The 16,402-nt window shown below is 37.9% G+C and overlaps 1 protein-coding gene across 7 annotated transcripts in view; it reads left to right on the top strand.

Annotated features, from left to right (window-relative positions):
• Positions 1–2,857: 2,857 nt before the first annotated feature.
• The window catches only part of ABCA10 (ATP binding cassette subfamily A member 10), a 63,600-nt gene continuing 50,055 nt past the window's right edge, over positions 2,858–16,402 (top strand). For 3 of the 7 annotated variants that reach the window (XM_016143647.2, XM_036223545.1, XM_036223547.1), the window contains exons 1-6: positions 8,202–8,435; positions 9,347–9,488; positions 10,725–10,929; positions 12,095–12,259; positions 12,597–12,700; positions 14,920–15,146. In XM_016143647.2, coding sequence (XP_015999133.2) covers positions 9,393–9,488; positions 10,725–10,929; positions 12,095–12,259; positions 12,597–12,700; positions 14,920–15,146 — 797 coding nt within the window. In that variant the 5' untranslated portion in view covers positions 8,202–8,435; positions 9,347–9,392. Of the gene's footprint in view, positions 4,715–4,817; positions 8,436–9,346; positions 9,489–10,724; positions 10,930–12,094; positions 12,260–12,596; positions 12,701–14,919; positions 15,147–16,402 lie in introns of those variants that run through there. The other 4 variants (XM_016143646.2, XM_016143645.2, XM_016143643.2 and 1 more) reach the window with 4 other exon arrangements.

Here is a 16,402-nt window from a genome sequence, read left to right as displayed (position 1 = left end):
AGTGCAGAGTATCTTAACTTTGGGACCATTGACATTTCGGGATAGATTCTTTGTTGGGGGTGGGGCTGTCCTGTGTATTGTAGCATGTTTACCTGTATGCTCGTTCTCTCCCCACCAGATGCCAGTAGCACAATCAAAAGTTTCTCCTCATCTTCAAATGCCCTCCTCCCTAGGTGGGTGAGGCGCAAAATCTCCCTTCATGAAAACACTGATACACTGATTTGATACATAGATTTGGGATGAAAATACTTTCAGATCATTTACCCGAAGGTTTCAGTGGGAAAGTTACCTTTAACACTTTTTCTGTGTTTTTTCTATACACAGGTAATGAATGCTTCATACTCTGTGTTCCAGGGAGGTGGGTTCCAGGTTCTGGTTCACTCAGACCGAGGTAGTAGAGACATCTCTTAAATTCTAATTTTTAAAATGAACACTCGTTATTAGAATTTGATAGACTTACCTACAAACATGCCGAAGGTCTCTGTGTGCATATCTGAAGGTTTCTCTACTTTCAGCGTCATTTTGAGTTAATCTTGGATTCTCTTTGATTTATTTTGTGAACTCTCTCCTTGCATGTCGAATTATTTTTCTGCCACTCTTAAGGCATTTCTTAATGAGGTTGAATTTGGGACCGTTCATTTCTGGGGAGCCATCACTATTTACAAGCCTACATTATGAATATTAGAAATAGGAGCCCGAGATGAACATAACTGTCTAAAAAGGCAGTATGGCACATCTGCACTCTGCATAGCTTTGCTTACATTTTGAAGTTCAAGGTCAGAACCTTAAAAAGAATACTACTCACACTTTTTGGCATATGGCCATTAAAATGATGATCATATATGTCGTTACTGTAAGATACAAACCCAGGGTCTTATCTTGGCCCTCATGGATATTCCCATGCAGTTGTCCAACAGAACACAGAGAAAATTGAGAACTGAATTGTATAGAAAGCTACTGGAAGTTTCTTGGTCATTGGTCCAATTTAAAGTCAAAAAACTTAGAATAACAATTTAAAATCTGTTGTAAAAGGCCGAGAAGCAATGCAGTTTGTTTCCAAAGAAATACAGTCATAGAACTTGACTATTACTATGAGGTAAAATAAAAACAATAACAAAAAACACTCAGTAATTTCCAATTTTTATAAATTATCCATATTTTACAGCTTCCAGTGACAGTCTGGTCTGTGGCTGGACTTCCTTATTTCCAATCTTATTTCCACTCAGGGTGTTTCACACTTTCCAATAAACTTAATGACAACATTCATCTTATGAATATATATAATTTTTCAATTTTTATATTGAGATTTTATTAACATTAGTTTCAGATGTACAACATAACGATTCAATATTTGTATGTATTGCAAAGTGATCACAGTAACTTTAGTTAACATCCATCACCATACCATAGTTACAAGTAAACACAGTTTACCAAACTGTTTGCTGAATCACACCCTGGTTTTTTATTCAAATCATTTAATTTTAAACTTTATAACTAAGGTCCAGTCCTTCTCTTCCTTCTCACCTCAGTGACCATGAGACACACAGCTTCTAATTCTGTCAGCAGGGTACACACTCCAGATGCCCCTGGGGGAGACGGGGCAAAGCGTGCAACCCTGTGACCAGCAGGTGGTAGCAGTGAGCTGTGCTGTAGCTGCACTGAGTACCAGAAAGGGGTGGCCCAAGGAGAGCCCAAGCTGGACCCGGCAGGGCATCCTGGGAAGCCCGAGGCTAAACTCTGCTCAGCCAAGGGTTCATCTTTGTGCTAGTGTATTTGAGAAACAGTGAGGAGGCAACAGGGTTCAGGATGTCAGAACCAAAAACAAGAAATGAGGGGTGAACCAGAAGACAGTCCAAGCCATTCAACAAATGGAGGAAGGCAGACTAGCCAGAGGTTAAAAGGGACAGGAGACTCCATTTCAAACCCCAGTTTTAAATCCCTCCTTTGGTTCCTTGAGGGAGCCACAAAATCTGAAAATTTTCAGGTACCCTCTGGAAGGCAGGCAGGGAATCCTCTGTGCTCATCTTTTATTGTGAAAGGAAATTTTGTTGATAATTGGAAGAATTGGGAGAGGGATGGACAGAGATGTTGAAACCTTCAGGAAAAGTGTTGGGTATCATTGTTAGTAAAGATACAACCACAGCGAGCTAGGATTTGAACCCAGGCAGAGTGACTCTAACAGCTTGTACTCTCTTTCTCTCCCTTGCATAGAGGGCTGCTTAGCCTTTTTGTGGCATCTGGCTTCTGTCCCATGGCACTTGTAAAATACTGAATTCAGTAGGTGAGAGCAGTATGTTTGATAGGTAGACCCCTCTGGGGGCGTTCCCATCTCCACACACACGTGTGGGTGTGTGTTACCAAGGGTGGCTGGGAGCTGATGTTCCATGATTGTCTCTGTCAAGTCAACTGTAGATGATGTCAAAAGTGGTCAGTTACAAAATGAGAATTGGCATTAGCTAAACAGTGATTCTCAAACTTAAATGTGTATCTGAATCTCTCGCTTTGAGAAGATCATGAATAAAGTGCAACCTGGGAGGTCCAGCAAAAGTTGTGAAAGGCCTAGGGAAGGAAACGGGTTCCTTGGGAAGAGACTTTGATCCTACCTGATTTCCATTCTAAAGCTATGCGGTCATTTAAATTAGAAAAGACAAATGTGCAAAGAGTCCTAATTTAGAAGATGATTTTACTATGGCTGGAAGTATATTCTGAGGTGCATGAGTGTGTGTTGGGAAAGTGAGCATGGTCTGAGTGAACTGCTCCCAGATTAGACTGAACTTCAGTTACACACTTAGTTCTAAGTCAGTCAGTGATTAAATTTAACATTTTCTTTTGTTTTTAAATTTCTACGATGGGCCAGACATTAGGAGCTGAGGATACAAAGGTAAGACATACAGAGTCTTGACTTTAAAAGGTTTATAGTATATTGAGAGATAACAAAGAAATAGATGGATATATTAGTTATCTATTGCTGCATAACAAATCACCCCAAAACTTAGCAACTTTAACAAACTCTGTTTCTGTAGGTTAGGAATCTAAGCATAGCTTAGCTGTGTGCTTTTAAAATTAATGACCAAAACAAACAGAAAAAAAGGTAATTTAGAGGAAAGGGAAACTGTATAAGGAAATCCAACTAAAAAAAAAAAGATGTAATTAATACACCACCATGAAAAGAAACAGGATGCTATAAAAAAGAACAGAATTGAACTACATCAGGAGTGAGTCAGGTTTAATCCTAGGATTTCAACTTCAGAGAGTAGTAAGAATTGTTAGAAAACAGAAGTCACGAACTGTCATTATTTATAGATAAACATTGTTTAGAAAATTTTAAAAATTATAATTAAAATAGTTTAGCAAAGTTCAAATTCATATGCAAAATTAATACTGCTCCTTCCTGTATACAAGCAGTAGTTAATTAAAAAATATATTAAAAAACAGAACCTATTAAGTTACTAACAGAAACTCCACACTATGTAGCAGTAACTCTTGCAAAAGACGTGGAAGACTTTTTGGGTAAAACATATGTTTACACTTGATCTTATCCAAAAGGCTGAGAAGCGATAAAATATATGTTTTATTGAAGGTCATAAAAGTGGCCCAAATAAACAGCTTCATCATATTGGAGGAGGGAAAATTGAGTGTGCTGCGGAAGCAGATTCTCTTAATAGATGCTAAAATCAGATATTGTCAGAGGAAGTCATCAAGAGGATGTGACTGCTGGTCGACCCCCTGAGCTGGACCTGTCCTTGGAAGGTGGAGTCACCCACCGTTCCCACAGTGGGAGCCATTGTCAAGGATGCAGCCTCAAGAGGGCGATGTGTCATTGAGACCATCTGGACGATATTGTGACAACCCAGTTGAGGCCTCTACATAAACTATTAGGATGCTGGTGGACGTAGAGATCCACCCGTCTTGAGGGCACCCAGGACTAGCCTTGTAAGTAACTTACCTTGTTTCTCAAAGCCGCCGCTGTCCAGTGAGCAGTGGTCCGCTTCTCCCTTCGGTCCTCTTCGCCTTCCACGTACCAAGTCCGCTTTAAGATTTCACAGAGTTTGTGAACCAACGATTATTTCATATACAATTTTCAGAATTTGGATAATCCTTATAGTGGAAAGTGTCTGCAAGGAGTTAGGGAAATGGGAACGTTCATGTGATGTCTGTTAAAATCTGCGTTTAAAAACTTTTGAACAGTTGACAACTTAATAAAGCTGAGGCTGTAAATGCCTCAGGACAAAGAAGTGTCTATGTGCATTACTAGAATAATTTCCAATACACAGTCCTTTTGCAGAAATCCTTTCAAGTCAGGCTGAGAGTCGGACTGAGACAGTATAATGTATAAATCTGCGTAACGACCCAACCTGAGATGGTTAAATGCTGACAAATGAGTAGGTTGATGTCCCACCATCAGCGCCTCAGCTTTGAAGCACTTTCATTTATATCTCAAATATTTTGTGTAATCTCCACGAGACAAGTTTCACTTTATGGGTGCACTGAATTACAGCACCATTCCAATCCATGTGTCAAATGTAAATCAGTTTTAATACTTTTGTTGAAAAATAAATGTAAACAGAAGTTGTGGTATTTTCTTACTTAACATTGCTGCACGCCACCACCATGAGGAAGTTCTCACGCAGACGCAGAGCCAGGCAGGTGTGGGATATGACGGCAGCCTGTTTACGCGAACGAAAAACTGCGCAGCCTCAGTAACCAACCCTCGGTAAGTTCTAAGTATATTCTATTCATTTTTTAGAAAGTTAAAACATTAACAACATCTACATGCATCGACATGGGCATATAAAATATAAATAAGTGAAAAAGGTAAATTGTGGAATGAAATATAAAGTATTATACCATCTTTGTAGTTTAAAAATAAAAATGCTATATTCCGTTTAGGATTTCCTACATAACTAATAAAGTAAAAACGAGTAGAACAAGATGATCCGGGCTAGAGGAATAGGTGTAAGACCGAAGAGGGCTTACAGAGGCCGCTCGAAACATGTAATTTTTTTTTTCCTTTAAAGTAACTCAAGAAATGTGGCAAAATGTTAACCTTTTTAAAAGTTTAGATAACACGAAATTTGGTTACATTCCTCTGTTTTTCTATATGTTTGAGATATTTCATAATAAAAATGAAAGTGGAGGAGATCATAAAAAATAGCGAAAATTACTGAGTGAAGATAAAATAATAGATTCAATTATTAAAGCTAAAGCTGTTCTTTTGAAAGATCAATGATAACACAAATTATATAATCCATATCCGGGAACAAGAGAGAAAGAAAATGAATTAAACGTACAGTTACTTTTCTAAATGAATTGGAATTATTTTTCTTTATGTAAAAAATAAACCTGGGATACATAATGATTGTCTAAAGACCTTAAAATTGATGAACCTACAACAGAAGATCCAAGAAGGTAGCTTTTTCGTGTAAAAACGAATGTGAGAAGAGAACTAGTTCTTTCGATCCCGTCCTACAGTTCAGGAAAAGAACTAATCGAATAAGACAAATCAAAATCATGTTCTCTCTAGAGATTTATAAGCCCTTACGCCCAATAGAGCTTGGTAATTAGGTTGATATTTATTGTGAAGGGGAGAGATTAAACAATAATAGCAACAAATATTAAAATTCTGAACCAGTGTCTATTGAGAGAAAAGAGAAGATCAAATGAACTAAATGTATTAGGAAGATAAATTATTAACTTGAGATTAGGCATGTTGAAAATGAATAGATGGATTCTCAATAGAAAGATTTAATAGAGGGCATGGATAGAAACAGATCTGAAGTGAAACTGAGAATGGATGTATTTTTTAATAGAAAGGTTATTTCTATTAATGTTATTTCTATTAAGGTTATTTCTATAAAATGTGCCATGAGACATAAAATGAGGATTTTTAGAAGCAGAGAAGTCACGAGAGAAAGCAGTAAATTCTATCATTGAGTTCCTAGCAATGGGTGTCAACAGTATGAAATGTTGCAGAGAGGCTTTAAAAAAAGTGAGAGCTACTGAAATGTTGATATCAAATGTCAATCATTGGCATGTTTTGGGAGCTTGGTTTCATTGGACTGGATGCGAGGGTAAGGAAGACTGAATAACCATTGGTTGAGAACACTGAGGTGCTGACTGAACCGTGTGTGCGCTTGATGTGGCTTAAATTGCATCCCTCAGAAAGATGTGTCGAAGTCCCAACTCCTAGCACCTGTGAATGTGACCTTACTTGGAAACAGGGCCTTTATAGATTACTATGTAAGTTAAGGTAAGGTCCTACTGCAGTCCAGTGAGCCCCGAAACCAGGATGACTGGTGTCCTTGTAAGAAGAGGAGCAGAAACACACACACACGCGCACACGCACACACACACACAGACACACACACACACACACACACACACACTCCACACACATGGAATGCTGTGTGATGAGGGAGGCAGAGGAGTTGTATTATACAGCAGCCAGTCAAGGAATGGGAAGCCTTGTTGGCAACCACCAGAAGCTAGGAGGAAGCACAACTCTGTCAACACCTTGATTTTGGACTTCTAGCCTTTGGAACTGTGAGGGAATGAATTTCTGTTCTTCTAACACGCCATTTGCGCAACCTTGTTACAGGAGAAACTAATACCGTGGGAGTTTGGGCAGTGGCTGTGAGATGAGCCAGGGTTTAGAGTAAGTCATGACTGGATTGAGAGACTGTTCAGTGGGGTTGAGTTTGGCAAGGATTGACCCAAGTTTCCTCTGGGCAGTTAGCATGAGCTGGAGGCATGGAAAGAAGATGCCACCAAACAGTCTCTGATTTTTCAGTAAAACAAGTACATTTGTCAGCTGAAAGCAAAAGTGAAGAAGCAGGATTAAGGACCTAAGAGACTAAGGAAGAATTAAAAGAGCTCTATAGAAAGCGTGACGAGGAGGGCTGGGTTAGCATTATATTGCACGGGCCCCCATAAATCCAAGTTTGAAGGACTTCTGCATCGTGACCCTGTAGCAGAACAGCACAGGGTCGTGGGACACAGAAGGTCCAACCTCTGTTACAAAAGTGAAACAGAGGCCTAGGGATTTTATGTCACCTGTCCAAGGCATACAGGTTTAAAATGTAGATCTCACACTCATAACCCTATAACAGCTTCATGTACCACCATATTGGAGGTTAAAATCCCTAAAATTATGGAAATAATTTTTTAAATTTGGTTACTAAGAAAGTGTATGTGTATATTATGATCTTAGTCGTTTTTTTCCCTCACCCATTAAAATAAATATTATCATTAAAGCCTGGGATTGGAACCAGGTTGAGTATTTGGTGTTTTCTAGTTCATGGACTTTTACCTCTCGTAAAACCTGGCAGAACAAGAGAAATGTGACTAACAACAAAGAAAGGGATTCAGTTAAAGTCAGAGGAAACGTTTATTTCCATGTTCTAAGTAAAAACTGCAGTCATTCGAACAGTCTCAGAATGCTTCACCCTTTCTTTATCTTTCACTTTCACGAATGGTTGTTAACTTGTATATTCATCCCAAGACATGTGTCCCTGTAAGAATCATGTATTGAGATTTTCAGGGTGGATAAACAGAGGTTATTTACAATTCTGAGAATGTCCAGTTTCTTTGTAGCTGAAAAAAAATTTTGCCCTTCTAGTCTAAACAATTAAAATGGATATTACACATCACTGTTTTGGTCAGCATAATTTTCATAGTGGTGGTGAATAGTGAGGGGGCTTAGAGTCCAGGTACTGTTCTGGCCTCACATGTTGGCTCTGCCTTTATTTGAGCATCTGCAGATAACTTCACCTTTACTCTCACGTTTCGAATCTGTAAAATGGATGTAAATACTGTGCCAGCTTCGTAGACTTGCTTTGAGTATTAAATGAAATCATTCACTTTGAACCCTTAGCATACTTTCTAGCACATAGGAGTCAATCAGTGCAAGGAGCCATTTAATGGAAGTGCAGTTAAGTCTTGGATGAAGCACCTGATTATTTTGATTTCTGAGATGATTGTTCCTCATTTCCCTTTATCTGTCAACTTCCTTTCTTTTTAATCTGCTCCATTTTGGCCTGTCTCTCAAATTTTTAATCATTAAAAGCTAATATAGACTTATCCAGGACTGTGGGTTTTTTCCTTCTTTTTGAATCGGATCACTTTTTGAGTATGCCAGAAAGATAGAGCAATAAACAAATATCATGTGACACACTTAGCCAACCATCTATGACTCCCTTCAGAGTAACTGCAGAAGAAAAAAGGCACAGAAAACAAAAACTACCAAGCAGAGAATGTGTGGCAGTATCTTTACACAGAGACTATGGCCCGTTTTCAGAAGCCAAACTGAATAAAAACAGTTTTGAGAGAGACAAACATTTGTAGAAGAGTCCTTGAAGGATTCTTATCTGTTGTTCTGGACGAAAAGAGACCAGTGAATCAAAAGGTGCTTCTAATTTCCTCCTCTTTTCCTGACAGTAAGTGAAGTTTGTTTTTACCTTTTGCTTTGCATGGAAGTAATTAAGGCATAAAGTATATAGCCAATGCCAAGCATCTTGATTGACATTGTCAAATTATTCTGATATTTCTAAATTATTGTATTTCATACTGTAAACCTCATGAGTGATTTATTTTTTAAACTCAGTTTATTTTTTTATTTTAATGTGATAGCAAAAATGGAAGATAGATTCCGATATGTGTATAAACATTATTAATTTTTTTGGTCAGATTTACACTTTTTTGAATTCTGCGAATCAGTCAGTATAGTCATGTTAGCTCACAAGGTTTTGGTTTTCATCTATATATATCTTAGTTCGTAAAAGGGGACCATGAATTTAAAGAAGAAAAATTAGCTCTTTGAGATTCTAAGAATGACTATAATGTTATTCAACTTTCCTTTACTCACTGGTTACCTAGATATTAAATAAACATAAAAGCAAGCCATTCAAAGTACAGACTGCTTGTGGGCAAATCTCTTATTTAACAAAAATATTGAGATGATTTTATTCTTGTTCTACTTTTTTTTTAAAAAAACTAAAGGACAAAGTTTTTTTGAGGGGTTCTAAATATTACACCTTATTGACTGAGTTACTTTAGATTGTTGTAAAGATTTGACAGAAGAAAGTGACTTTTGGGACAAAAGGAGAAAGACTCTCCATACCATGACCCTCACCTCTCTCAGTGGTGAGAACCTGGAGAGAGAGACCAGCTGGCAGGATATTTTACACTCATTAATACTGTATGCTATCAAAACGAAAACAAAAACCCTGTTGAATGTGTTACTACAATGTCAAATAAGGCATTAAATTAGTACATCCTTAACTATGTTTTCAAAGTGTTCAGAATTATTTTCGTAACTAAACTTTTTTTGGATCTTTTTCTCTCCTAGTTACTGTTGTACAACGTTTACCCTCTCTTTCAGTGAACAAGGCAAAATGATTAAAAAAGAAAGAAATGTGTTCCAACAAACTCAAGCCCTTCTGTACAAGAATTTTCTTAAAAAATGGAGACTGAAAAGAGAGAGCTTATTGGTATGGTTCACAACATATATATTTCCATATTCAGTGAATGATCTATCAGTTATTATTATGCTATCTTTACTGCTTTTTAGGTTCACAAATTCTATGGGCTAGTTGTTTTAGAGTTTTCAATATAATATTTTGCAAATGTTGCAGAATAAGATATATTGCAGAATAGAATAATATGTATGTATGGCAAAGGGTAAAATTAACTGAAGGACTCACATGACAGCTCCTGAAAAATAAAGTAACATTTTATTAAGTTAAACAAGCCATTCGCCAAATAATTGATCCACTTGAATCTTGTGGAGTCAATCTGATTTATCCTGGACCAACTTCTGTGTTAGGAAAAAGAAAATAAGCTAGACAAAATAAAATAGATTTTAAAATGAATAAACCATTAGCACTCTACTAAGGACATCTTGGTTAAGATTCTATTAATGGGCAGTGCCGGAAAGAAATCTGAATGAAAATTAGGGAACTTTATGGGGTCTTTTTTCAAGGCTCTACTTTTTGTAAACATAGAATGGTTTCATGGAGCCAGATCACTGCTCGTCAATATATTTATATTCTGTTGAGTTTCTAGTATAAGGACATTGACATTAGGATGAAGAGATTTGCTGCATGGTACCGTGAGACGTATCTGGGGTTGCCTTGGCCACATAGAGACTGTATTCTGTTTAAAAATAGTGACTAACGTTTCAGTGGGAGCTAGTAGAGTTCACATCATTTTTTTTCATTTCTCTGCAAGAGCTCTTGAAACAATTCAATTCTATTGTTTTAGTTTTTATGTTGATGAAGCAGTTATCTTGTCGCATATCCATGTTCTATATTCAGCTGATTGTAATTCATGCCGTTATTTAACTTATTTTTTTTTTTTATCATCTACATTTCTGGGAAACAAAGTTAGATCTAAAAATGTGATTAACTTCAGTTTAAACATTTATGGCAAGAATATCTCATGTGGTGCTGTGAACTTATACTGCATCACATAAATCAGGGCACCTAGTCAATAGTGGTCCCTACTGTTAGGGGTTAAGACCAGTGGACGTATTTGACATTACATCAAAGTTATATATTGTTGAAATGGTGTTTTCTTTAAAGGATAGTGATTGGGAAAGGAAAAAATGGAGAGTGAAATGAAGCCATGCTCAATGTCAGTACTTCCTGTCTTCAGATGTATTTGACTATTTCTCACGGTTCTGGACCGCATTATAACTTGGCTCATTTTTCTTTTGTACACTGGAGGAGTGGACAGTAGCATTGCTTCTGGGGCTGTCTCTCTGCATCTTTTCGGAATTCTTCAGTGCTATCCATTTCGCTGGACATCCTCCTCATGTCCTGGGACGTGCGGATCAATTTAATGACTCTGATCTAGTGGTGGCGTATACCCCAGTCACTAACATGACACAGAGGATAATGGATAAGATGGCTTTGGCTTCCTGTATGAAAGGTTTGTTGTTCCAATGACCAGTGTTTCATTATTATGCAACATACACATGTTTAATTTGAAGTTTGTTTTGCAAATGGAGTTTATTTACCCAGCCTATGGGGTCAGTGGTGCTTTCCTGCAGCAAGAATCCTCCTTCCGTATGCAGTGGCATGAAGCTACAGGTGAGGGTAGATGGATAAGATGCAAAAGAGTTAATTGGGGGCTTTTTAAACAGCCTACACACCATTCACTCCTCTCCTCCTTGAAATGCATGCTGTTATGAGTCATTATTATTGGGAGTATGATGTGTACTCCATAAGGGAAGGTTGGAGTAAGAAAAAAAAGGTTGGACCCTTTTCTAGCTGATTTCACTTTTTCTTCCTCGCCTCCTCTCCTGTTTGGTGATTCCTCGTTGCTGCTTCTGGAGCTCTGACTCCCGCCTCCCTCCCTTACTGCCACTGGCCATTTGGTCTGCCTGACAGTGACCATCCTACGCTGCTCTGGCTCTTCGTGCTTCCTCCATTGGGTCACCTACCTCATCTCTTTTTAACAAGGGAAGCATATACAAAAGCCTCAGGACCTAGTCTCCCTGCTTGTTCAGTGCAAGTGCTCTGCTGCTTTCAACCTTAGAGTCTCATGGCTCATTGGAATCAATCCTTTTCTCGCACATCTACTTCTAAATATTTTTGTATTCTGATTCTTTGCATGCAGCTTGCTTCTATTGGCAAACTATTTTCATATGATAGAAATCAGCTTATGATCTTGGTAGCGAAAACACCAAATTCTCAAGTGTATCTATTGATTATTTTAAATACTTTTCTTTTAAATTTTTAATATTTTAATCACCAAGGTACTAGCCACCCTAAAAAAACCTAATCAATACAAACTTGTATGAAGTGAAAATAGGAAAGCTTTAGCTTTCATCATAGCCACTACTTCCTCTCCTACCATATTTCCCATTTAAATGTATTTGTGTCTTTTCAAGAGTGATATGTAACATACATATCGTTCACATGTTTGCACATATTTACATTGAACTTAAGACAATAGAAAAGACTTTCAGCCCTTAACTTAGAGATACCTATTTAAGGATAGTCTGTAACATCAATAATTTTATGGAAACCCTAAAACAATTGCAATTTGGTTTTGTAATAAGTTTATCATTTATATTTTTCATACATGGCAGGAAGAACAATCATTGGGACTCCTGATGAGGAAACCATGGATACAGTACTTCCACAAAGCCACTCTGACATGGTGGGGATCGTGTTTAATAATACTTTCTCATATAAGCTGAAGTTCAATTGGGAATACAGAGTCCAAATGATAAAAGAACACTTTCAATACTCAGGTAAATACTTAAGAATTGATTCCAGTCTGTTTGCTACCAAATCCCCAGTTGGGAATGACCGATAGAAAAATTAATAAAGTCAAGAAAAGAAGTAATATACTTTTTATTCCTGAACTTTATCAGTCTGTACTATACAATGAGTCTCATTATTTTGGCAACCATTCAGTAATAATCTTCTTTCTTCTAGTTTTGCAGAGTGCTTTAAAAGTGCTCTAGATTGTGTGATTATAGGCTCTGAGAAGACGTTTAGATATTTTACTTAACAGTCAAAGTTGAAGTTTTAATTTCATTAATAGATTCCATTGCATAATGATGGGCATATTTTTCTTCCTTAAAGAACACTGTTGGTTTCTTCAAGATGAAATTTATTGTTCCTTGACAACATACTGGAAAAGAGGGTTTGTGGCTTTTCAAGCTGCAATTAATGCTGCTATCATAGAAGTAAGTGCCCGATTTCAACCATTTATTTTATTTATCCCTCTTTTCCGGTCTCTACCTCATCCTCCACCCTGCCCAACACTCTTACGAGATAATACTTTGCCTCTCCTGAGAGAAATTAGAAAGCGTCAGGTGGGGATATCCCCTTACTCCACAACACAATTTCTGTAAAGCTGCAGGCCACCTCTGCACGACACCCATCTTGTCCCTTCTCTCATTCCTGACGATCTTCCTCAGTTCACAGGCTGGATCCCAACTCTTCCATCTTACCGGGGTAGCTGTACCCTCTGACCCTCTGTTTCCTCTTCCTTCAACTTCCCCCTTTCAACTAAATACTTCTCTTCAGGACTTAAAAGTTGTGAATTTCTTTTCCTATTATCAAGACCTTCCCTCATCCACATTTCCTCCCCAGGTACTCTAGCTCCCTTTCCTTAACAGCTAAACTTCTTGAAAGTTCTCTACTCAACGTGATTTTCATCCTCACCACACCACCAAAATGGCTTCTTCTAAGGGCAGTAACAACATCTTGTGTCAAGGAACAACTGACCTTTTTCATTCCTTGTCTTACTTGATCTTTTAACTAAATAACAACAGTCACTTGGTTTTTTTTCACATTTCTCCCCAGTCTTCTTGCCAGCTTTTCCAACTTTACAGTCTCACTTCTTTAAATCTGTAAATCCACAAGGTTCTATCCTAGGCATCTTTCTCCATCCTATATGCTTTCTCTAGGTGATGTCATTTATTTCCATAATGTTACTTATAATTTAAAGCTGATAAGTCCAAGAATTCCACTTTAACTTGTAGATCAGCAAGGGCTACATAATGAATATGTTAGGCTCCAGGGTAGGGGAGGGGCAAACCATCTCTATGGCAACTACTTGACTCTGCCATTGTACCTTGAAAACAGCCATTAGACAATATTTTGGCTGTGCCCCAATAAAACGTTATTACAGAAACAGGGGATCGATCAGATTTGGTCTGTGGACCATAGTTTGCTGACATCTGCTATAGTCCCATGTATCTGATTGCTTACTGGATATCTCTACTTCGAGGCCTCATAAGCAGTTAAAACTAATATATTCAAAACTGAACATGGGTGTTTTCCTCTAAATGTGACTAAGTTAAAATTTTTTTCTCTTTGTTAGTAAATGCCAAAGCCACCCACCTACTAGCCCAAATAGAAACTGGGGAATCATCAGAGATAATTTTCTCTGCCTCACCCATTACATCCCATCTCTCATCTGGCCTTGTTAATTCTAAGCTCAAATCTGTGTACTCCTCCTTAACGCTGCCACCAGCACTGGTCCAAGCCATTATCTCTAGCCCGAACCATGGAAATAGTTTATTTCTCCAGTTTCATCTATACCATATCAATCTATCTATCTATCTGTCTGTCTATCTATCTATCTATCTATCTATCTATCTATCCATCCATCCATCCATCCATCCATCCGTCTATCTACCTACCTAGCTACCTACCTATCATCTATCTATCTATCTACCTACCTACCTACCTACCTGTCTACCTACCTACCTACCTACCTACCTACCTACCTACCTACCTATCGTCTATCTATCTAACCTACCTACCTACCTACCTATCATCTGTCTATATCTATATCTTTGCTCAGGGACCCCTTTTCTGTGCCTATAAGATACTATGCTCCTTTTTTCCTTTGCACGTGCTATTTGCTGTGCCCAGAGTTTTTTTCTCCATCCTCAGTTCCTCCCACATAATCTTTGTTTAGGTGAGATCACAGCCTTCAGCAGTGACAGTTTAAATGTCATTTCTACAGGGAAGTCTTCCCTGATTTTGCTTTCTTAGCACTCTCTACTTCTCCTTTAATGCAATTGCTCAATTATAATTAAACAGCTGCTAGTGCAATGAATTGTTTAATGTCTCTCCTTCCTCCTCTAGCTCCCTGAAAACTCCCTGAAAGTTAGAAATGTTTTTGTGTGTATTGCTGTTCTCTCCATTGCCTATCACAGAATATTGTGCGTGCTAGACCTCCAGTAGTTTATCAAATGACTCGTAATCAATGTCAGTTAATACCAACGGCCATCAAGAATGTTCTGATAATATTAATAGTTCACCATATTTTAAAATAATAGGACTATGTAAATATCGAAAAAAAATGAAAAGGAACAAAAAGTATGGTTTTCTAATATGTTTTTTCCTATGGTTAATATCATAAACTTTTTTTGTTAACATGCCAATTTAGGTCACAACAAATCATTCTGTGATGAAGGAGCTGACATCAGTTATTGGAATAAATATGAGGACGCTGCCTTTCATCTCTAGGGGAGAAACTGTAAATGAATGGTTTATTTTTATTTGCGTAGTTTATTTCTCCCCTTTTATATATTTTGCATCATTAAATGTTACAAAAGAAAGAAAACAATTTAAGAAACTGATGATGGTGATGGGTCTCCGAGAGTCAGCATTCTGGTAAGTTAAGTTTACTTTACCTGTGTTTCATATCACACATGAATTAATAGAGGAGATAATTATAAAGGATATTAGATTAATTCACAAGATTTTCTTGCATGCATTCAATTTTTTTTTGTGATGAACATTTACATTTATTTTTTCAAACTATTTATTTTAATTGAAGAAGTGATTTAAATTTTTTTCTTTCTTTTTTTTTCTTTTTTTTTCTTTCTTTTTTCTTCTTTTTTCCCTACCACCTCCCTCCCCACTCCCCAACATGCATTCAATTTAATCAGCTTACCTGTATTAGATTTTAAGATGCTGGCAGTAGAAAATAAGTAAGGATTGTGCTTATGCTTCCCTGAGTGGGAGAAAAAAAAAAATAATGCCCATATCAGTTAAGTAATGCCAGAAAAATGCTGCATAAAAAAGCACCCCCAAACCCAGTGACCTCAAACAAAAATTGTTTATTCGTCCTCATTTATCGGTGGTGTTGGGTGGAGTGTGGCAGCTATAGTACGGGCTTAGCTGGGCTCATATTCGAGGTGCTGTTTGTGGCCACGTCAGTCCTGTGTGTCTGCTGATCTCCTTGGATCAGCAGGCTCTCTGGGCACGTTCTTCTCATCCAGTCACATAAGTGCTAGAGGGCAAATCTTGCTGCGCAAGCACGTTTCAGGCTCCTGCTCATGCCATGTCCAATAACATCCCACTGGTTAAAGCAATCGATGTGGACAAACCCCAAGTCAAAGGGCAAAGCAGTACATTCTGCTCACCGTGAAGCCAAAGCAAGTCAGACAGCCAAGCCCAAGATCAGCGATGTGGGGATTATACTCCCTTTGTGGAAGGGAAGCGGGGAGAAGGGAGTGAAAAGTTGAAATAGTAAACTAATTTGCCACAATGTTGTTGAAACCAGTTCTTGTAGTTAGTCAATCAAGATTTTCTCTGGGAGGGATTAAGAATTAGATGAGACAATGTGTTTCAACTTCTAGCACAGAGAGTGCCCGGTCTTCGGTCTTCTCAAGGTGCAGAGTAAAACAAGTCAAACTCCCTCTTGCTCACTCACTATTTATCTGTTGTCCTTTTTCCCATAGACCTTGGGGTAGTTTACTGTAGCAACAGTAATAATAGTGAACATTGAACTGACTATATGCAAGGGGTCACTCACAGCTCACAGTGCTGTTATCCTCATTTTACGGGTGAGACAACTGAGGCACAGATAAGTTATTTGCCCAAGAAAACCCCATTTTTTTTTAGCCACGGTGCTACATAACTTG

Source organism: Rousettus aegyptiacus, unplaced genomic scaffold (assembly GCF_014176215.1).
Source record: "Rousettus aegyptiacus isolate mRouAeg1 unplaced genomic scaffold, mRouAeg1.p scaffold_m13_p_6, whole genome shotgun sequence".
NCBI classification, from domain to species: domain Eukaryota; kingdom Metazoa; phylum Chordata; class Mammalia; order Chiroptera; family Pteropodidae; genus Rousettus; species Rousettus aegyptiacus.
The sequence above is the reverse complement of the archived record's forward strand: the minus strand, read 5'-3'. Positions and strand labels throughout refer to the sequence as shown.